At 34.3% G+C, this 23,832-nt stretch overlaps 1 protein-coding gene across 3 annotated transcripts; it reads right to left on the bottom strand.

The window, feature by feature from the left end:
• Positions 1–36: 36 nt before the first annotated feature.
• Positions 37–4,229, bottom strand: LOC133669976 (uncharacterized). 3 transcript variants are annotated; one of them, XM_062090335.1, is made up of 6 exons: positions 3,640–4,216; positions 2,891–2,927; positions 2,534–2,770; positions 2,381–2,428; positions 1,202–1,282; positions 37–723 (listed from the first exon to the last, which is right to left on the bottom strand). In XM_062090335.1, the coding sequence occupies exons 1-6, from the start codon at positions 3,939–3,941 to the stop codon at positions 202–204; spliced, it is 1,227 nt and encodes a 408-aa protein (XP_061946319.1). In that variant the 5' UTR covers positions 3,942–4,216; the 3' UTR covers positions 37–201. The 3 variants fall into 3 exon arrangements, with proteins under 3 accessions (XP_061946319.1, XP_061946329.1, XP_061946338.1); XM_062090345.1 differs by lacking the exon at positions 1,202–1,282 and having other exon boundaries at positions 3,640–4,209; XM_062090354.1 differs by lacking the exons at positions 37–723; positions 1,202–1,282 and adding an exon at positions 1,495–1,867 and having other exon boundaries at positions 3,640–4,229.
• Between the last annotated feature and the right edge of the window lie 19,603 nt (positions 4,230–23,832).

Below are 23,832 nucleotides of genomic sequence, written 5' to 3'. Positions count from 1 at the left end.
TGTGGAAATGAAATATTAAAGACATTGCTAGAGTCATTTGTAGTAAATCATTATAACACCAAACCCTTTCTCATTTCATGCCATTGTTATTATAGAGACAATGCAACACAGCCATAAAACCATATAAATTAGCAAAGAAAAACCAAATGAATTGCCCACAACACCAAACCCATGCGTAAATTTTACAGTTGGTTTTGAGTATCAACCAGTCCGTATTCTTTCCAACCTGTCAACACTTTTCCGTGCTCTTTCCAATTGGTGGTCGATGCTTTTCCGGGATTTCTCATGGCAATCAACACTCCTCCGAGACCTTTCCATTTGATCAAATGACATCCTTAACTTTTCTAGCTTATCAGCATTATTTGACAGATTTTTTAGTTTTTCTAGCTTGTCAACATGATTAGATTGAATTTTTGGTTTCTCGAGCCTGTCAGTACTGTGCCTTGGTTTCTCTCTTCGATCTGTGCTTTTCCTTGAAACCTCAAAGACATCAGTACTCTTCCGTGACTGCTCAAACTGATCTGTACTTCTCCTGGAACTGTATCTTTGAGAAGGAGATTTCTCCACAGTTGATATGAACTTCTTCAGATGCCTGATATACTCTGGATAGTGCTCTAAATCACAATGGTTCCCTCCTTTAAGCCAAAGTGGTTCGTACTTTTCTTTACAGAGTTCCCATAATTGCTTACCATGGGAGCAATCGACAACTTCATCTGAAGTTCCCTACAAATAAAATAAAAAAAGAAAAAAAATATTAAGGCAATTACGAATAATAGATCCCAAGTCAATTAACTTTTCAAGGGCATCTTGCATCAGTTGGTGGGATTGCATGCATTTAAAATAAATGAATGAACCCTCATGAAAACCTCCTAGCATCTAGATATTGAGAACTTGAAAGAAGATAACGAATGAAAGGATCAACATCTTATTCAACAACATTATACACTGATTATTCCAAACAGGAAAAAAAAAAAAAAAAAAGAGGGGGCGGGGGATGAATGATCACTCTCTGAAACACTTCACTTTTTAGTAGACAGAGAGTCATGGAGCATGAAAAGCAGTTTTTTCATGTTCTTTTTCTAGTTTTTGTTGAAGGGAAATTTTGACTGTTTTCTCCATTACACAACGCAATAGTTAAATCTTAGACCATCCATGGCACAGCGAATATTTCAAATTTAATTATTACACAAGACAAAATTACCTCAGCTGTATATGTCAGAACCTCAAGGACAGTCAAATAAAAGAACTCAGTGATGTCAGAAGTCAGCACACAGCACCATTCCTATGAGCACAAAACAAAAGGCTCAGGAATCCTGATTAGACCATCCATGGGGTCCATATACCTTACCTCTTCCAACTACAGGGCTGCTCTAACCCCTATCATGTTTAAAAAATTTGTTTTACCTTTTCTTTTTTACTGGGAAACCTACTCCCACAGTTGCCAAATGAAATTTCAATCCTTGTGAAGGTTAGGTACATGATTAAAGAAAAATATAAAAGAAATTATCCCATTGTTCTTCTTCCTTTCATTTATCGAAAATAAAATAAAATTGGGGGGCCTATATTGTAATAGTTCAGCTAAGATTCTTCAAAGACTATGATTAATTACTTTGTCTGGATCTCCAATCCTTACAATTAGTAAGTTAACAAGTCACATACATGACAGCTATGTTCTTGTTTGAATTTGAGACACCTGCGTGGACCATAACACCAGTACAGAGCCAAATGTGTCAGATTTACTTGAAAAGACTTGTACTGCCAAATAAGAATAAATAACAAACCCCTATCATCAATCATCCATGAAATACCAGAAGATAATCCCTGTCACTTCTGCAGGGGCTATCACAATACGCCTCTCTAGAAAAATCTAAAAAAGGAGGAAAAAACCAAGTAAACTAAAGGCAGTCTACAAGAAGTAGAGTGTTGAGATATATTATGGAGAACAATTAGGTTTGTAATACTTGGTTGGAGAAACACAGAGAAACATGCATAGATACATAGATTAACACATAACAAAGTTCCTGCAACGAAACATGAAGAAGCTTGAGAGTTGACAAACAGACCTGGATGCATTACGAGTGCCAGAAACTTATGTGTACTCTAGGTTAAATGAAAATTCCTCGTTACTTGAACAACTAAAAATTTGGCGATCTTCTAACTATACAGGGAGCATTTTAAATTCTTCAAAATAAGGAAAAACTGTAAATGAGATGACAAAAGCACATAAAGGAGGAAGCAAATCGAACAATTCCAACACCAATTATACTGAAACACGAACATCGATACAAATTTTGCTATGCTTTTCCCAAAATATGCAATTATAAAAGAACAAAAGAAAGCTTTATATACACTTCAACATGCATTGCAATAGTATACTTACATGCATGATGAGAACTGGACAATTTACTAGTGGGATTTTGTCAATATTCTGCAAAAAAGAAAAGAACAAAGAACAAACTCATTATGTTATAGAGATTATAAAATCACCACTTCAGTGATTGGTAGGACAAGAGTATTGATAAACGCATGTTACCTTATAAATGTCAAACCAGTATGTACGCTTAACAGGATACATGACTCTTAATCCTGAGAGTATGGGACTATGCAGAACAACAGCCCGTAACTGAGGCAGTCGAGCAGCAAGATCTAACGTGGGGCCACTTCCAACAGATTGCCCATAAAGGATTATGTCTTCCTGCTTGGTACCATAGCTTTCTTCTAGACACTTGTATGCAGCTTCAATATCAGCATATGTATTCTGCTCACTCGGCTGCAACACAGGAAATGGTCTTCAGATGGCCATTTCAGTTCCTTCCACAAGAACCAATAAACTCATAAAAGAAGTTTTTTTTTTCAATTAATTATTAAGAAGTTAAACAGTTCATCAAACCTTTCCCGACGATTGCCCATACCCAGAATAGTCGTACCTGAGAGAGTTAAAGATGGAATGAGAACAATGAACAAGATTCCAATGAGAGATGCAAAATCACAAACCATGTCTCGGAGTTGTATCTCAACAACACAGATTAATAACATGTCTTGAGACAGAATAAAAAACAAGTCCAATTCATCTAAGCAATGACAGCAAATAGTACTTGGGAAAGGGCATGTCTACTAGCTTGAGATGCAAGCACAATCTGATAATCGACCAGGAAAAACTAAGCCAATGAACTGTAGCTCAACTGGCGTTGGTGTCCTCCCCTCCCCCCAAGAGGTCTCGAGTCCAAACCTCTCCTTGGTAACCAAAAAACCAGGATCAACCCTTATATATAGATATATAATAGACAAAGCCTAACGTGATCCTTGGTTCTTCGCAGTGGATTTATTTGGGCAACAGTCATAGAGATAGAGGTATTTCAATTCAGTAGGATTCCCTTGATCAAGCTATGGAGGAAATCCGCATGCTTTAAATCTAAGATTTGGGAGCAAATACGGCAAGAATCCCATCTTGATAGCACCAATACTTAAAAAAATGGCAAGAATCTAAAATTGATGAACATAGAAAGATTACAAAATTCTCTTGTGAACAAGTAACAAGAATCAGAGCAGATGGAAAAAAAGAAGTTAGAAGAACATTAATCAAGCTAAAAAAACAAGAAGGTGAAGACGGGAAAATCGAGATATTATAAGTAGTAGTACCCCATGAGATTGACCCTTAAGTGGATGCTCAACTCAATGAAAAGCTCATACATCTGACCCAGATCGGCAGCATTTCCATGAGAATAAAGCAAGGTGGAAGTAGCCAAAGGATGCCTTATATACATTGCCACAATATCTGTACCTTTCCTTGTTGGCAATTTCAAGATTTCAACATTTTCACGATGAGGAAATGGGCTCAGTAGCAATAGACCTGTTAATTCATCAGTTACTAGCTTGTATGATGGTGGGTTTGGTGGGAAAAAAGCAAACTTTGCTGCCATTGATGATGTTACCCCTCCCATCTCTCCCTGTGATTCCTGTTGTTGTTCTTTGATCGCTTGTTTCTCCCTTCCACTATCACTACGTATGTTTTAGACCAGAAACATTATATTCAAAAGTTTCCTGCTTTATTTCCAAGAACTTGGAGGTAAATTGCAATGCAAGGGGGGGAGGGGAAGTGGCTTGTTGGGTATGATTTATTTAGCCTACTTTTTTTACTTGGGGATTGAATTGAGGGCTTAAATTATTTGGTGTTGTAGGGTCAAATAGAGTGGACAAGGTGTTTTGATGGCAAGTGGAAATGCCTTACAACAACCCATGTGGATAAAGTTGATTGTGATTTTTGGGTTTGAAGAATCATAAATAAATAAAAAACATTTGGATGGAACATTTTGGTTCCATCCTCTTGACACCATATTAAATAGTTTAATTCCTCAGGTTCAAGCAACAAGCTTTGTTTGACTTCCCTCTCATTGGTTTGAATTAGCCCATCATTCATTTATTTTGATATGTAGGGAAAAAATAAATAAATTTGTGGATGATATTGATGCTTTAAGTTGTAGTTTTATTCCACTCAGCTACTCCATGAGGCCTCTCTTGTCCTTTCCAGGCTGATCAAAAACATCGATTTAATGATTTTTTGAAAGAAAAACAAATTGAAAAGGAGATGAATTCCATTATCAAATAGTGCCCAAGAATAATAGCTAGCTACTAATGTATGTATATAGAAAATCACAAAGCAAAATTCTATCTCATCTCGACTAAAATTCAGATACTCTAGACAAAAAGATTTTAGCCTCAAATCTTGGATCACTCGTTGATAATTGTAAGATTCAGTGTCTGCCATACTTGATTACAAACTCGAGTGCTCTTGATGAGAGATTCAAGCTCGTCATACATCCATCCTTGCTGCTTAAGGAATAGATTGGTGGAATCGTTCTCATCACTTGGCTGGAAACATGCTCTGTAACCACATATAAATTGAATGGAAGTTCAGTTCATCGGAAGATTCAGTGCAAATAGCTTGCTTGCCCTAAAATCACTGCACTATATGAAGATGGGATTCTGTCAGCATAGGATTCTCTCTTACAAAAACCATGAGGCTCTTGGCTTCATACGTTGGATCAAGAGTCAACAGGGTGTTTTCAGCTGCCGTTTAGGGGGCAATTCAGTGCTAAGTCCAAGGAGAGACTCGAGCCCAAAGAAAAGAGCCAGCTGGTTTAGCAAGGAGAGGACAGCTTAATTTGTGGTATGCCACAACTTGAACATTCCAAGTTGAAACGAAATATTATAACATCACGAGGTTTTCTAAACAAATTCTTCATCTTCAAGGTTTTCATGGAAATAAAACAGATGGGTCGACGCCTGACAGAGTCTCATCTTCTTTCCTTTAAAAATAAGTTTCACAACGAAAGAGAATTCCCATTTGCATCTTTCGAAGTCATCTCTACTCCAAACCCAAAAAAAACAAGGAGTTTTTTTTTTTAAAAAAAAAGAAAATGGCGTTGTACAGGGAAAATTTGGTAAACTAGCGAAGCTCAAAAAATATCCGAGGAAGAAATAGCACAAGGCCATGCTTTCCGCTGAAATATTTTTCTTTTTTTCTAAACAATATAGAGGTTTTATTATTGGGAACAATTAATAGGGTATTTGTGATAGCTGTAGAGGTTACGTTTTTAAAATATTTTTTATTTAAAAATATATTAAAATAATATATTTTTTTTAATAATTTTTAATATTAATACTTCAAAACGATTTAAAAATATAAAAAAATTAAATAAAAAAATTCAAAATTTAAAGAGTCCCCATGTTGCAAACGACTCCTAACTTGTATAATTTTTGAGATTGTGTTAGATTTGATCCAAGTTAAATTAGATTGATAAAGTATACGGAGTTTTGATTAAGCCTAATCAAGTTAACTATTTTGTTAGTTTAATTATAAATCTGATCCAGATTGTCTTGAATCATTACATTAATTTTCAACATCCATTTATCTATCTATGCTAATTTTTAAAAATGTTTTTTGGTTGTGCTAATTTGCTAAAAAAAAACTTGGAAGTGCTATTTAAAATTAAAATTAAAAAAAGTTGAATTACATCTCAGACCTTGTAATCTAACTAAGCTAATTAATTAAACCTTAAAATTTCAAAAAATGTATATTTAATCCCTATGTTTTTTTATAATTGAGTCCTTCCTGGCAATTCCATGTTCTTTTCTAATTTGTTTTTTTTTTATTTCTAGAAAAGAGAAGTGAAATAAAGCATTTTTATAACGAAAATACAACTAAATTAAGGATGGTTAAAGCTGGTCAAGTGACTACTTAGTTATTTCTCATGCTACAATGACTAATTAATTAGTTTCAATAAACTGAATTATGATTAACTTAAAAGGAGCTCGATTGTGAATCCTCCCTCCACGCACGGGCTCAAAGAAGAACCCTAGCTTGTATGTAATGTCTCTTCCTGGAAACTCATATTCCTTCCAAGTAATTATAGCTGGTAAACAAGCGTTTGGATGAAGTTATAAGCGCCACGAAAGCCCTTTAAGGCTCCTCAATCCACTGCTGAAAGGGAAGATTTGAGCCTTCACTGGATCGTTTAAATCAAGTGGGTATAAAAAACAAAACCAACTGGGATTAAAGACCATGTAATGTAATGATGGTCAATGGTGCATTTGAGATTTTACTCCCATGGTAAAAACAAGTGCAATTGAGAAAAGCAGCAGTGGGAAAGATCCTAAATGTGTGGCTTGAAGACCTTTTCTGCACAACCGAGGACGCAAAAGGCCAGATTTTGTGTTTGCAGCTTTTTTCCAGTGTTTTTCAAACTATATTTTGTTTTGAAAATCTTAAATTGATTTTTTCAGATACTTATTTTTGTAATGATCTTAATATAATAATATTTAAAAAATTAAAAAAATATTATTTTAATTAAAAAATATTTTTATTAAAAAATATCTTGTGACCACCTCTCGTTGTGCCCTGCACGTGCACCCTCTTAGGTCTTGGCATCCCTTGAACCAATATCAAAAGTTGGCTCCCTAAGAAAGGTAGCAAGGCACTTTAACCCCAAGTGAAAGTACAATTTCCATAAACAACAAACTACACCCTGTAAGTTGTTGTAAATTTACAGTGCCCTTTGTGGGTCTCTATAACTCCAACCATACTTGACAATGATTTGATTTGATATCAAACTCATCATGAGCGAGGCAATCAAATCTCCTGTTTTTCTAACATCCCTACCCAGCCATGGAGAAAAAGTTCTTCAGAGATCCCTAGAAGGAGACTAGATTGCTAATATTACGTGGTTACTGGTCAAAACTAATGATAATGATTTTCATTTCGGGGCTGTGAAATATCATCTACCCGACCCCGCCCCCCCTTTTACACCTGCAGATATCAGCAACAGCAAATGGACGCAGATTTCAGCACAAAAAAGGCTTGAGAACACAAACGAGGTCGCAAAACAAGCCATCATATTGGTGGGGAAAATGACTTAATAGAAACCTAAATGATTAGAAGGGTACTGAGATATGCAGCAAATCACTCTTCATCTCTGCCAAAATACGGTCCATGATATCAAGCAAGGGAAAGGGAAAGGAAGTGGTGGGTCTCACTCATCTTGACTCTTATCTTCTTGTTATTGAGGTTGGATGATAGACATGGCAGGAAAAAAAAAGAAAAAAAGAAAAAGGACAGAACCCTCAAATACTCCTTGCTATTGAGGAGTTTTAGGCTTTTAAATTTTTGCAGGAACAAAAGCCTTGCAGGGCTAAAATTCCCAGTATACTTGGTATGTGTTTTTATTATAATATAGATAGATTTAAACTCAAGCTTAGAGAAGAGACTACAGTTAAAAAGAGAGGAGACACTAACACCAGTTGAACTGCAACTCATCAACAATGCATTAGCATGTTGCATTTCAGAGATAATATATCATCAGAAAGAAAAGAGTATCACGAGTATGTAATACAGCAGTTCAGGTTTATGTTCTAAGAACATTCAACAACCCTAGATGCTATGCTCCAACACAAGTCGGAAAAATACAAGTTTAGATTTCTCTGACAAGTTTGCATCATATGAGTAGCATGGCTAGCGTGCTGCGGGTCAGCACCACGCTGTGTAACTTGACTTTGACAGTACTTACCAGGGCTGTCTCCTTCACCAAGGACAGTGGGTCTCACGAGCCAAATCAAAGAAGAAAGCAAGAGAGACTAACAAATGCAGACGAGAAAGAAATGGGTTAGGTTGAATGAAACATTTGGATCATCTTCACCCATTCTTGACAAGCATCATATATGCCCCCCCCCCCCCCAAAAAAAAAAAAAAAAAAAAGATATCTTATGAGAATAGCTGACGGATCAGAAAGCTAAATTCTAAATAATATGTCCTCTTTGAATTCCACCCCAATCATGTATCTCTTACTTGTCTCTTGATCTCACTGTCTGATTTTCCAAAGGGGTTTCATTCCATATTTCTTTATCAAAATTACACAAGTCCAATTAAAGCATGTACTTGTACATGCATGAACATTTCCAAAACTATCAATAGCTATGAATTCATAAAATGAAATCTATAATTTGCAAAAGGCTATGTCAGAAATTATTATGACAATTAGTCGATAATGCAATCGCTATCAATTTGACGAAACTTGTTTTCATAAAGAAACAAGGGGCAACTTACTTCGACCAAATTGATCTCTGATGGTTTAGTACCTTAATTATCGAATCTATTACCGTTAAAATCCCCAAAATTGGTTACTGCTATCAAAACATTTACCAGGCAAGGCAAGCTTAAGTTCATACTTCAATACCAGGCTTATAATTTGCAAATATTCTAAAGCAAAACGATTAAAAAATTACAATGTGCAGATTGATTCTAAAGCTAACACCGTGCCTTGACCAACTATATTCTTGGTGCCATTCATCAAAACTTTTAGCATTGTATCTTCCTGCACAAGCTCTATTTTCTCGTTAAGTCTTTTGAGTCTCATGTTTCACATTCTCCCTTTTCCAAACACACAAACCCATAAGTACGGATTTCTTGAACTGAAGTTCAATGATAATTTGTTAGGTCACCTACCACCATCAACCATCAACTCAGTATATATTGGGTATTTCTACAGGGTAAACAAAAGTATTATAGAAATATCTTGTCCAGCCTGAGGGTTTCTGATTCTAACAGATATATGTATTGCTGTCCACAACCTCTTATTCTTTAATGTAGCCAATATAACCTACTAACTATTAGAAGAACAGCCACGTGAGCTGCATCACCTGAGTATATATTTGCTACTTCTTAACAACACATATGTGCTACGGAGCCAACATGATATTATTTCAGCTCTGCACCTAGGCAAGATACATACAAGGTCCAACCATAAGATTTCAAAATGCACTACTTACGGCCAAATAAACAGAAGTTTTGTTCTACAAATCTTATTTTCGTGATTGCTGTCAAAATTTGAAAATTAAAAAAAGAGGAAGAATTTGTAATTTTCAAAAAAGAACACCTCCATTAGAAGAACTAGAACAGTTTGCTTGAGAATGAAAAAGGCAGGCGCGGGGAGGAATGAAAAAACTCAAAAGTAGAAAACTCCAAGATAAAGTTAAGACTTTGAAGCTTCCTCAAAAGAAAAAAGAAGTTCAAGAACCCTAGTCTATGCTTCTAAACGCTTTCATCATCTTGTAGAAATGGTTCTGTCACAGAATTACGCAATTTAGCCTGCTGTTGAAAAATAAACCATGTCTAGTTCTTTTATGATGTAAAATTAGGTAAGGAATACCTAAACTCAGCTGATTGCAATACCTCTCAAGGTTGCCAATAACATAATTCCAAGGAGAGTATAACTAATCTATCTGCTATGCAGTAATGGTCCCTGAAAATGGGTGTTCTGGGAGAGAGAAACTGGATACAATCCTATCCTTCAGCATTTTTGCACAAAAAGTTTGTTCTCAAAGTTCTGACCTGCACCCTCATGGTTGGAAATCCAAGTCTTTTACCAGCAAGCAATGGTCCCAAGACCTTCAACTCAATGAGAGAGAGAGACCTAACAACTAACTAGCTTTCACTCCTTCCTCAATCCTGAAGTAGCAACTTGGATATCAAGAAAACACACAATGAATGGGCCAGATACAAGGCAATGATAAAAACACACATTTTCAGAAGCTAGCATCACCTCAGTATACATTTGCTACTTCTACACAGCACACACAAGGAATATTGAGGTATCTTATTATTTCATCTCCACTACCTTTAAAATATATGTTTTTCTACCCAGAACATATATTGTTTGCATTATTGCTACAACAACCTGATAACTAAATAAACTAAGAAAACCTTAAAATTTACAAGAGCAACTCAGCATTTTATTAGAAGAACATCTCTATCACCTTAGTATATATATTTACAACTTCTTAACAATACCAACTTGTGATATAGAGATATCTTGCTATTATTCCAGCTCCACACTAAGGTTTGAGATATACATGGTCCAGCCAAAAGATTTCCAATTTTGTTACCTAAAGCCAAATAAACATGTGTTTAATTCTCTGATCATATCTTATTTTTATGATGCAAACGTAATTTAGTAACCATATATGATAAATACTTTGTAACGGCCAAACAAAGCCACCCTGCACTTTGAAAAATAACAAGGTCTATGAAAGCTTGCTTGGGAAGAAAATGGGGGAAAGGAAAAAAAGAGGAGGTGGGGGTCAAGTAGAAAGGATGCAAAAATCAAAGTTGGAATTCAAAGGATCAGAGATTTCAAAACATTGATTGTACGTAATCTCATCAGCAAGGATTGAGCTCCTACAAATGCAACTATATCTATTTCCATCACAGACACATGACCAATAATTCATATTGCAAGACACCTAGTCTATGCTTCTAGATACTCCCATAAACTTGCAGAAACTGATTAATTACAGAATTTCCCAGTTTAGTCCGAAGTTGGGAATAAAAATACCCCATTTCTAGTAGATTTTCTAATGTTGCAACAAGAAAGGCATAATTAAACTCGAAGAACATTGCCTCAACTCTGGTAACTGCAAGAACTGACCTTTAATGTTATCGATAACCATAAATTCAAGGAGAATAGAACTCATCACCCAAAAATGGTCCCTGCAAATTCACCCCCTGGGAGGCAGAATACATAGACAATCCTATCCTTCAGCATTTCAGCAAAGATTCTTTATCAAGGTCTGAATTTTGACCCATCTCATTGCAAATTCAAGTCTTTTATCATTGCATAAGACAATGGTCCCTAGAGCCAAAGCACCAGAAAAAGAGAAGGAAAAAAGGCTGAGGACCCTAAAAGATGCAAATAAACTACCACTGAACTAACAGCTAAGCAACACCCTTTCACAATGTCTAAACAAACAGCTGTGTTCGAAATTACAGATGGAGCATGATATTCTGTAAACGCAATATCATCATCTGTTATTTACCTATCCAATACAATGCATCGAACAGAAGGGGAAACAATCACTTTCAACTAGCAAAAGCCAGTGCATTACCAATCCCTCCATAAGGACAACAAAGAAAGGAAAAGGTTTGGCTGTGCAGATAACTAGCCTCTACTGACTCATTCAACTCCCAGGTACAACTAATCCAGCCTATTATAACAAAAAAAATACTTGGAATCGCATTCACAAGAATGCAGGAATGCAGCCCCTCTGACAACAATTTAACATCTGTTGTAAACTACATTATTAGGTATTTATGCATGCATCCAATCTTTCATAAGCCAAGACAAATGTAACAATGGCATACCTTAAATTTAACTCAAACAAAAATCAAACCAACAGTAAAACACCCTACAATGTCTAATAATTTGGAGTGTATTGAAGTGCAAAATGTTAATTTTTTATACCCAACAAAATAAAGTTCCCACTTAGGTTTTTTCATTGGCGGGTAATATTATGAAGAGAAATTCAACATTAACCAAAACACCTAAAAAGTGTAATACAATCCTCAAAAAGAAAATTAACGGAAACCCTCACCAAAAAAACTTGAAACTAAGTCCGTCTCCTAAGCCTTTTCTTCAACTTTCTGTACTTATGCTTGTTCATCTTCTTCTTTCTCTTCTTCTTCACACTATCAGCCCACATCCCTGAATCATCATCGTTTGAACCATCTTGGGCCAACCCAGATGATAAATTCTGGTACGAAAATATCTGAACTGGAGATATCGGTGAAAATAGCCAGGGATTCAAATGGGTCAAGTTTTCTACTTTAGATGAACCAAACAAAAATGGTCTGCCATTGATAGTGGAATTATTTTCAGTTGGCTTGGTTTCGAGGTGGTGAGAATTGACGGGTGGATTTGCTTTCGGGGATTGAAGCAAATGAGGGTTTTGAAGCGAAGCGAGGATTCTTGAATATGGTGGCGATTTTTTGAGGAGTTGTTGAAGAGTTGATAGTGCCATTGTTGCCTAAAATTTAGAGGTCGTTTCGATATTTTAATGTGGAAACGATTCAAGACTGTTTGTTTTCCTGGTTTTGGATATTCTTCTCTACGATTGTGCACCTATCTCCGTCGAGGTTAGCCGCATTTTATATTTATAGTGATTACAACTAACCTAATAGTTGACTCAGTCAAGTGACCAGATTAATTTAAAGAAATAAAAAACAATTATGCTACAAATTATTCCTAAAATGAGATTTATTATTCTATAATCCTCTTCCCTCAGCCCAAAAGATAAACAATACAAATAGCAACCACTAATCTACTTTACTAAAAAAATTTTAAAAAAATAAAATAACTAACAATATTCTAACAAAAACAATTAAACAAGCACTTCAACATATTTTGATAAAAGCAACAAAAGTAACCAAACAAGCTACAAATTCAAGCGAGCAATTAATTAATTATAATTTCAAATCTCATTTTTTGACATGCACTTCAATAACAATAACATTCTCATTATTAAAAAGTTAAAAATTCTGCACCATTTTAGTTGAAGTTTGATATGAAAACACTTGGAAAACCAATATAACACACATAGATACATCATCATCATTATCATCGTTACCTTCATTTTGATACAATGAATATATTAAGTTCTTCCATGTCTAAAAGATCAACATTTAAACTAAGTGTCAATGGGATTAAGCCAACATCGCCTACACCTATTGAAATATCATCATGCTTTTTTATAGCTTCATCTTCACAATCATCATCAATCTTATTGAAATTTATCAAATCTACAATTATAATACAATTAACAGATAAATATTACATGTTATACAACGCTACGTTTAAAACAAACAATAAGCAAAGCATCAATCATTCATTACCATTATTGAAAGTATCTTTAATTTTTATTATTAATAGATCACTATAAAAGATATCTACTTCTTTAGATTTCAAGGTTAATAAATCATCTTTTATAACCTAATTTTCAATGTCATAAAATGCCTCAAAATTAATTGGAGCATAATTTCACTCTTTTCAATAATTCGTACAAAGTCAAAGTGAATATAGACATGATATAAGTATCAATGATGCGAATGAATAAGATACAATAATATTTAAAGAATTAGAGAAAATAAATTACTCTTTTTTTATCTTAAATTATAGTGGACATACACAAGGTCATTAGGTCACTAATGCTTTAATCTATTTCATTTTTTAGAGAGGCTAAGTTAGAAATACTCTAATATCTCTCACAAGCTAAAGAACTATAAGTTAAACTTAAACTCGTATAGCCAACTTTTATAGACTTGAAGTACAAGTTCAATATGTCATCCACTATTCATTCATATACAAAATCAATAAGGAAGATTATCTTAAAGACAATATTTTTAAATTACTTCGAATATAAAAATAATGATGTACTTAGAGGTAAAATGGTGCAATCATTTCTTATAGATACTTGATCAAAATCATGTTCTATATTCCTAAACAACTTCATATCATCAGTAAACATGTTTTACAACATTGTATTTCCATATGCAAATTTCTTTATGACATCTATAAATATAAATATGGTATTCATATGTTTATCCATTGCATTGACATCATATTAAAATCAAAGATTTAACCAAAACCCATTGTATAAAGATGCTTACTTAGTTATGCATCCCACTGTTTATTGATAATGTTAATGAAAGGCTGCCCCCTAGCTTTTTTCCTTTGAAATATCCTCAACATTTAAATTTTTGATGAACAATGAATAGCTTTATACAAATGTTTTAATGAAATGCCAATTATCACTACTACTATTCAAAGAACTTGAACAAAAGGTTCTGTCATCTGCACGACCATTGCACATTCTTCCTAAAACATTGACTTCAACACCTTAAACAGACTTTTTCCCTTTTGTAAGCATAAAAAGAGGAGATTCATTCCCTAGATGTCACCATAGCTCTCAAATCATCTTTGTGTATTAAAATACTTTGTAGTGCAATGAAATTAGTATGAGGTTATGTAATAAGCAACACAAGAAGATCAAGATATTGAAGGAAATTCTTCCATTAACAACTCGCTAGCAACAACATAATTAGAAGTATTGTCTGTCACCATATGCACAATGTTTTCGGGCCTGATATACAAAATCCTATACAACAACTCGATAGTCCTTAAGGCCTCTCATGCATCCATAATATTTTTTAATAAAAAATTGTTCCTATAAGACAATAAACTAAGAAGTTGATTAAATCCCTTCTCTTCTGATCTATCCATCCATCAATCATCAATATGCAACAATTTCTCTTTAAAATTTCTCATTAACTCTCCACATAAAGCTTATCTTTATTAATCATCTTTTCCAAGTAATAACCATGAAGGGCATGAAAGTTTGATCCTTTATAACTAGGACCGGTAGTTGTTACAACATCTATAGAACGCTAATAATAATAAAAATAATAAAAATAAAAAGTTAACAATATTAAATGGTATACATGCATCAATTATCCTTTTTGCTATAGCAAGATCACACCGTTCAATTGCTTCTTTATTTTTTAAGCAACTTTAGAGAGAATATTTAGCACTATGAGTTGTTCTTGGCATGAAATATGCCTCTACTATTGCAACTTCTTTTTGTTTTGCAGAACTTGTAGTCAATTATTTCTTTTTAAGACATTCTTAGATGGTAACATCTTTTTTTTACCATTAACATCAACATTAACATTGCTACCATCATCATTATTGTCATCATCTTCTAATTGTCTAATCATCCTCTCTTTATTCTTTATTTGTAATGCACTATATGGATTAAAATCTACTTGCATTTCCTTGAAGTTTTAAAACCATTAGAGGATGAATATCCAAAGGACATTTGCGGTATTGCAACACAATGAAATTAGCAGCATATCGAGTACGAGCTGGATGAAGTATCTCTTTCTCTCAAGTGAACTTCCCTATCAAATACAAAGGAAAACAACAACTGTAAATATACTTTATGATATCAAAAGCATGTTTAATAACAAAACAAATTAATTGTAATTTACCAATGTCTTGAAATATAAGATTAATGCAATGTGTAACAACTATTTATAGAAATCAAACAAAAGGTTCATCCATTTGCACGACCATTGTATATTCTTCCCAAAACATAGACTTCAATACACCCTTAACAAACTCTTTTACTTTGCTATCTTTGGCATACGTAGAGGAGACCCGTTATCTAGATGTCACCATTGCTCTCAAATTATCTTTGTGAAATAAAATACTTTGCAACATAATGAAATTAGTAGCAAAATAAGTATGAGTTGGACGAAGTATTTCTATCCCTTCAGTAAACTTCCTTATCAAATATAAAGTAAAACGATGATTATAAACATATTTTGTGATATGAAAAGAATGATCAACAACAAAACAAACTAATTGCAACTTATCAATTTCTTAAAGTTTGAGGTTAACGCAATAAACACTACTAGAAGACCAAAATATTGAAGCAAATTCTTCCATCAACAACTTGCTAGCAGTAATATAATTATAAGCATTGTCAGTCACCATATTGACATTGATTTCAAGCTCGATACATAAAACCAACTCCTTAAACAACTCCTATAACAACTTAGCAATTTTTGAGGCCTCTCATACATCCATAAATTTAAAAGAAAAATTTGATCTTTTAGGACAATAAACTAAGAAGTTAATTAAATTCTTTCTCTTCTGATCTATCCATCTATAAGCCATTAATGTGAAACCATTTTTCTTCAAAATTTCTCGATAACTCTCTACATAAAACGTAGCTTCACCAATCATCTTTGCAAGTAATAACCATGAAGATCATGAAAGTTTGATCCTTTATAACTATGATCCATAATCGTTACAATGTCTATGGCATGCTGATAATAAAAAAAATTTAATAATATTAAATGGTATACATGCATCAATCGTAAGATCACACCATTTAACTGTTTTTTTGTTTTGCCAGTAACTTTGGAGAGAATTTCTAACACCGTAAGTTGTTTTTGGCATGAAATATACCTTTACCATTGCAACTTCTTTTAATTTTCTAGCACTTGTAGTCAATTATTTCCTTTTTTGACATTCTTTTATCATAATATAATTTTACCATTAACATCAACATTGCCATCATTATTATCATTGTCATCATCTTCTAACTATCTAATCATCCTCTCTTCATTTGTTGTGCATTATATAGATTGAAATCTACTTGCATTTCTCTTGCTCTATTTTTCTTCTTAACATTCATTTGAGGTTTCAAAACCATTAGATGATGAATATCTAGAGGACATTTACAATATTGTTCCACTTTCCTTTTAGTTCCAGCTAAATGATGCTTCTAGTTAATTCATGGTAACTAACAATTACATTTTATATGGTATTAGGTCATAAAAACTATTCCCTTGTTTATTATATATAATTTGTTTAAAGGTATCAACCTTCTTCTTTTAAGTTATAAATTTAATGATGAAAATCATGAAGCAAAATATTGTTCTCTTTTTTAAAAAAAGAAGAAGAAGAAGTTTCTTATCATAATATCTTACTCTATGTCTTATTAACTAAATCTTAGAGGTCTAAAAAAAATAGAAGATTTCTCTCTTTGTGTACAAATATCTTTTCATTGTTAAATAACTATAAGCTCATTATAATAATATAACTATACAATGCAAATTCATCTTATGTTCAAACCTATTCTCCTTTGCTATCTTTATCATAAGTAGATGAGACCTATTTTCTAGATGTTACCATAGCTCTCAAGTCATCTTTGTATACTAAAATGCTTTGCAACAAAATGAAATTAGTTGTAAAATGAGTAGGAGTTAGACAAAGTATTTATTTCCCTCAAGTGAACTTCCCCATCAAATATAAAGGAAAGAAATGACTGTAAATATACTTTATAATACCATAAGCATGATCAACATTAAAACAAATTAGCTGTAATTTACCAATGTCTTGAAGTATGATGTTAATGCAATGAGCACCAACTATTCATAGAACTTGAACAAAAGGTTCAGTTATTTGCATGAACATGACATATTCTTTCTAAAATATAGACTTTAACACACCACTAATAAAATTTCTTCCATTTTTTTAGATGTCACCATAGATATCAAATCATCTTTATGTACTAAAATGCTTAGTAGAGTAACAAAATTAGTAACAAAACGAGTAGGAGATGGATGGAGTATTTCTTTCTCTCTAGTGAACTACCTCATCAAATACAAAGGAAAAGAATGATTATACATATACTTTATAATATCAAAAGAATGATCAACAACAAAACAAATTAATTGCAATTTACCAATGTTTGAAGTATAAGGTTAATGTAATGAGCAATATAAGGAAACCACATTTTGAAGGAAATTTTTTTAGGTTACTCCCAAATTTATTTATTTTTTCAAAAAAAAAAGAAAAAAGAAAAAGAAGAAGACAAAATCACAAAACTATGCCATTTTGAAATGGCACTATTCTTCTTCCCTTGGACATGTAATAGGGGAAGTAGAAGCTGTTTTTTATAAATCTTCTTTTCCCACTTTTCTTCCTACTCACTCTCTCTTCCCCTCCCACTTACACAAATCCTGACAAGCCACATCCCATACCCTACCACCTTTAATGCAACCCATGCCTACTTACCCTGTCACCATACTGAAAGAAGAAGAAAACCATGCTCTATAAAGGCAGGGGCGATTGCGCAGAGCCGCTCCACACCACCCTGCCTTGCACCATGACAGGACAGGGCATGGTGATCCTCTCTCCCTTTGCCTATAAATACCGAGAGGTAGAGAAGAAAACAGGGGGTGAAAAGGAGGGGGGCAATTTAGAGAGAAAGAAACAAAGTACAATAAAAAACACAGAGGGAATTAACAAAAAAAATAGAGGGAACTGGGGAATTGTTTGTGGGAAACAGGGAGGAACATATGAGAGTTTTTTAGGGAGAGAAAAATAGAGGAAAATAAAAAGAAACAAAGGGGGGATGAGGGGGAGATCGTTGTTGAAACTAGAGAGAAGGAAACAGGGGATGAAAAAGACAAGGGAAAAAAGAAGAGATAACAGAGAAGAGCAGTAACCTTACTCTCTTTGTGCTCACTTTCTCCGCCATTTGAAACAACTTCACCATCAGCCTCTCACGATCATCTTCCCATTGCTGGTTTCACTACAACACTCAAGAAGAAAAAAAAGAGAAACTTGTGCATCTGTACAGAAAGGAGAAACAGTAGCAATTGTGAATCTTCTTCCACCGCTGTCTGGAACCACCAGCTATCATGACAACAATGCCACCGTTGGGTGTTGTTGGTGACTTATGGTTGCTCCTTGATTTGGAGTTTGATGTCCTTGTTACTCAAGGGTCTTTCCTCCCCTATATGTTGTTCGATATGCAGGTTGCAGCTGCTGTTAGCTTGCTACTTCATTAAATTGCTAGAGTGGTATTGGTTTGATGGTCTCCACTATTGGGTGGCAGCTGCTTCAGTGTGCTAGCTAGTTTGTCCTTGCTGCTGATCTGCCTTTTGGTTTCAGTGCTTCCCCCTCTTGTTTGGGAGGTTTGCTGTTGTTACTTGCTTTTCTTGCTAGCTGGTGTTCTGCTGGGATGGCCTTTGTTTCAATGGCTGCTATTGTCATTGAGTGGTTATGTTTTGTTTCAAGCCTCCTCCTGCTTGGTTATGCTGGCTATTTCTAATCCCTTTTGTCTTCAGTTTCGGTTGCTTTTAGATTTGGTTAGAGTCATTGCTGGGATCCTGGCTGCTACAGCTATAATCCTCATAGTTGTTATATGCAGATTGCTGCTTGCTTGGATGCCTCTTCATGTTCCTTGCAGTTGTGTTTTGGGCCTTGCATGGCAAGTCTTTTATTGGAGCATATTCCCTTTTGTTCTATTATGCTGGGAGTTTGTTCCCTCTTTTATTCTTGTATATCTTCTACATGTATTTGAACTTGTTGGTAATCTAGCATGGTTACTTTTGATCTTAATACATACTTACATTCTGATAAAAAAAAAAAACAACACCACAGTGAGTCACCAGCACCGTGAACGACAACACCTCGCCACCAGGTAAGCTTCCACTTCTCTTCTTCTTCTTCTTCCTCACTCAGGCTGCTCCACTGTTCACTTTGTATGTGAACAGTGGAGAGTGAATTAATTCATTTTCCACTGTTCCCTGGGTCAGGAAGAGCAACCCAGGTCAAAACAATTGGGCCGGGTCCGACCCATTTCAAAAAAATTCCAAAAATTTTCAAAAAAAGATTGTAATTGTCCCGCGTATTTTTCTATCCATTTTGATTAATATTGGTTTGTATTTTTATACCGTAAAGATAAAAATCCCGTATTAAAATACCTGGTTTTCATCTAAACATTGAAAAATTTATAAAACAAAAAAACAATGTTTTTTTTTTTCATCATACATACGGCCAAGTTTCTCAAAGATAAAAAATCATATTATATTTTTATACAATTTTTTTTTGTAAGCATGCATTTTGGCTTTAATAATCGGTTTATTAAAGTCACGAAAACTAGCTCAATATTTAAAAAAAAATAAAATTTTTTTTCTTTTAGTATCTAGGATTACAAATTTATACGTAAAACGTATTCCCGATATTAAAAAGGTATTTGTTTTGATGACATAGAACATGTTAGGTTTTTACCCAATAAGATAAGGATCTCATTACCGAGGAAGACTTTTCTTAAACCATAGACGGACCAACAACTAGAAAACACGACAAGACCTTAGATTTTTATCAGACAATTAAACAATGCAGCTTACCTTAGATAAGTCGTATTTGGGGTGCTAAAACATTCCCTTTACGCAACCAGTCCCCGAATCTGATCTCTGAGACCAGTTAGGGTTCCTAGTGACCAAAATACTATGTGGTGATTATCGTTCCATCTTTCCACTGATAAAAGACAAGAATTCCTTCTCTCCCCATATTTTCCTTTAGATAGATACATATATGAGGGTGGACGATCACCGCGACGCCACACACGTGCGACAGAATGACAACTCCACTAGGGTCTTTATGGACCAAGCTTTGTTTTTATCTGATAATTGTGTTTTATTGTTTGGTTTACGTGTTTACTATTAATATGCTTTCTTATTTATTTTCTTACATGCTTTAAATTCTGCACATATTTCTTCATGCATTATATAGAATTGCCTCACACATCACACACTTTAATTTTTGGGAAGTACATAACAGCTTATAAGTTAGGTAGAGGATTAATAATCTGCCCTATGAATATTGGTCAGGGTTTAGATGCGTGAAACACCCAACTCATATTTGAGTGCCTGCTTGGTAATGGTGGGCATACATGCCTTAACTATTTCTTGCAATGCCCCCACACTATCTTTACAAAGACTGTCACTGAGCAGATATGAGACCATTTTGAGACATTGTAGAACGCCTACTCATTATGTAATGGCCCAAAACCTATCCTTAGAGTATGAGCTCCTTGAAGCACATGTACATACATCCATACACACATGTATCGAGTTGAAATATAGGTCCTCAAAGAGTTTACAACACCCGAATCTGAATGAGAAACATGGAAGATGGAGAGTGTACTAACTATGAAGCCTATTTTCAAGAAGAGTTGGAATCTCTGAAGACAAGTATGGCTCACCTTTAGCTTACTCGAGCAAATACTAGGAAATAACTCTGGTGAAGGTCCTTCTAACTAACCCGTCACTTTCAATCAAACCCCAACAACGACTCGACCTAAAGAAATAAAGGGCAAACATGGTCAAGAGCCTCAACACAATCCAACATTTCTGCAAAAGCTATTATGGGAAGGCTAATCGAAGGGGGACTTTACCAAAGTTAGAGAATGGAGCTTGTTCTTGTTGTGTAAAAAAATAACTACTTCTGTTTGATAATGTCTGCAAAGCTCTTTTTGATTTTGATTTCAACCTCTTTTAGTCTTGTCCACAACTTGCTCATGCTGCAAGACTTTGTTTGTTCATAAGCCTTGTTTTATTAAGAAGATCATGTGTTTTCTTGTGTTCATAGTATGCCTTCATTTTTTCTTGTTTTTCATGCAAATAACACTGAGCATAACCTTTACTCATGAAACCACTGGTGTGTTTGCCTTTCCTTCCAAAATTATGCATGATCTCACATGTTCACAAAGAGTTTTTGGGAATTCAAAGTTTTTGGTATGAGACAGAAATCATATTGGTGTTTGTCCGAACAAACAAATTCCAGAAATCCAAGTGATCCTATAAAAAGATAACTATACACCAAAAAAGCTTGAAGAAAAAACCCAAACACTGTGAGATGACTCAAAAAGTTGAGTTTTAATTGAATGAATAATGAGAAACCATTTTGCATACTCACATGAAAGCAAGGCTTACCGATCCTAAGTGTATATGTTTGAGATGAGGAAAGACCATATTTGATAATCCTTTCACGAGGCTAAAATATATCTTTTGTAGTCCCTTTTTGAGTTTGGTAATATTTTTGGAAATAACCTTGGTTAAGATCACACCCTACACTGGGGGGAAAATATGAGAGATATTGATGATTAAAAGTGGCTAAATAACACTAGGGGGCATCAAAACAAATTCTCAATGATCAAAGGTGCCTAAACAAAGCTGGGGGGCATGAAGAAAAAATCCAAATGATCTAAAAGATTTGAGTTTCTCACAAAAATAACTGATATGATAATGCTCAACCAAGTGAAGAATGAAGAAAACAAAGAGAGAGCTCAAGCCCAACACTGGGGGGCATGATAAACCATTTTGGAAATAAATTCAAATGACAAAAGGTTAGGAAACAAGCACTAGTAATTCTTAGTCTTGAAAATCCTTTAAACACCTTTTGAGCCTACAAATATCTTTTTCTTCATAACTAAGAACCAAAGCCTACATTACATGCCTAATCAAGCACTTTATGATCAAAGGCAAGCAATCTAGATCGGTAGGTAATGCTTTCCCATGTGAAACAAGCTCAATTATTCATATAAATAAAATGAATGCTTTGAACACTGGTTCTTTAAAACTCTCAGATTAAATTTTGATACGTTTTGACCAACAAAACATCATTGCACATTTTCACCAAAAGCAAAACAAAAAAGTATTCATCACTTTTGAAAACCTGTCCATAGGAATAACTTGAATTTTTTTAGAACGAGTTTGCTTTAAACCAATATCGAAATGATTTCTGTTGCTGGAATAGCTTTGAAATTTCAAAAATTCTGTATGACAACAACTTCTTGTAAATAACTAGAGCTTCCTTCACATAGCCCCATCCCCAAAGAAAACTCAAATTGAACACTTGGGGGTATGATCAAGCTGGGGGGGGGCAATCCAAAAACACATGGTAGGGCTTGCTCCATGATTCTCTTTCTAAGAAAATGACGTGTAAGGTAGAGCTGGTGACCCTTGAGATAAAGGTTGGAGGACACAGAAGTATGATGACATGAAGCCTTTTCTAGAGGTTAAGATCACAAGATATGACTTGAGTAAACAAGAGCGAAAAGGCCATCGAAGTTTACTACCAAGACTCAAACTTTTAAGAAAAGGGAAGACTCCATGAAAAAAAGAGGATCTATATTTCTCAGGTAAGTATACATGCATATTGATCATAATGCATTGCTTTCATCAATGATAGATCGATGTTTCACCATCACCTTTTGGCTAGTTGACATGACCAAAAGATTGATGTCTTCTCCCAAGTGCAGGAGTGTCGAAGTAATAAATAACCCGGCAAGACCGGGGTCGAACCACAGGGAGGTTAATTGTAAAAATTATAGATAACAATAATACAAAACTAACAATAACAACAACAACAACAATAATAATAGTGAAGAAAAAGAGGAAGAAGTTGATGAGAAATTTTGAGATGGAAGATTAACGTAAGGATTAAACAATGATAACAACAAATGTCAAGGTTAGAGGATCCACTAATGGTACGTCAAACAAGTATAGTATAAATTCTTATTATTCAACTGGAAACCACACACAAAGGAGGTTCCAATCGGATTATAAATTGTTAAGATGACTACATTAGTTATCTTATTCGAATAATGCTAATACTTGTAAATGTTGTTAGGCATTTATGATTATAACTTATGTTAACAACAAATCAAGTTCCTTTCATAGCTTAGGTGTCGGTTATACCATACAGTATGGGCTATGAAAGTACCAAGTGTTATACAACATAAATCTAGATTAACCATTTAACAAGCAAAGTATTAAAAGTGAATAAGATAGCAAATATAAAGCATGTTAGTATCCAACAATAAGGTCCATGATAAGTTTATATTATACTTATTCTTACACCATTAGTGTACCCTTTTCACCTTGACATAATTAACATAACTAAACATAATGAAAGAAAGAAACATAAATAAACAAACAAAGGGGCATAAGCAAGAGATTAATATAAGCAAAATTTAAGCATTACAAAATATAAAGAGAGAGCAAGAGCATGATCTTGATCTGAACACCAAGATGCCATACATGGCAAATGCCTCCTTTTATAGGCCAAAATTTAGAACTAT

Source organism: Populus nigra, chromosome 1 (assembly GCF_951802175.1).
Source record: "Populus nigra chromosome 1, ddPopNigr1.1, whole genome shotgun sequence".
NCBI classification, from domain to species: domain Eukaryota; kingdom Viridiplantae; phylum Streptophyta; class Magnoliopsida; order Malpighiales; family Salicaceae; genus Populus; species Populus nigra.
This window is presented reverse-complemented; position numbering and strand designations above follow the sequence as displayed.

What these genes read in the sequence shown, in the direction of transcription:
- LOC133669976 (XM_062090335.1), bottom strand. Translation starts at nt 3,941, where the DNA reads ATGGGAGGGGTAACATCATCAATGGCAGCAAAGTTTGCTTTTTTCCCA. An exon ending in ATGGGCAATCGTCGGGAAAG is followed by an intron (nt 2,771 to 2,890) that starts GTTTGATGAACT and finishes CCTGTGTTGCAG; the next exon opens with CCGAGTGAGCAGAATACATA. An exon ending in GTCCAGTTCTCATCATGCAT is followed by an intron (nt 1,283 to 2,380) that starts GTAAGTATACTA and finishes TTGTGCTCATAG; the next exon opens with GAATGGTGCTGTGTGCTGAC.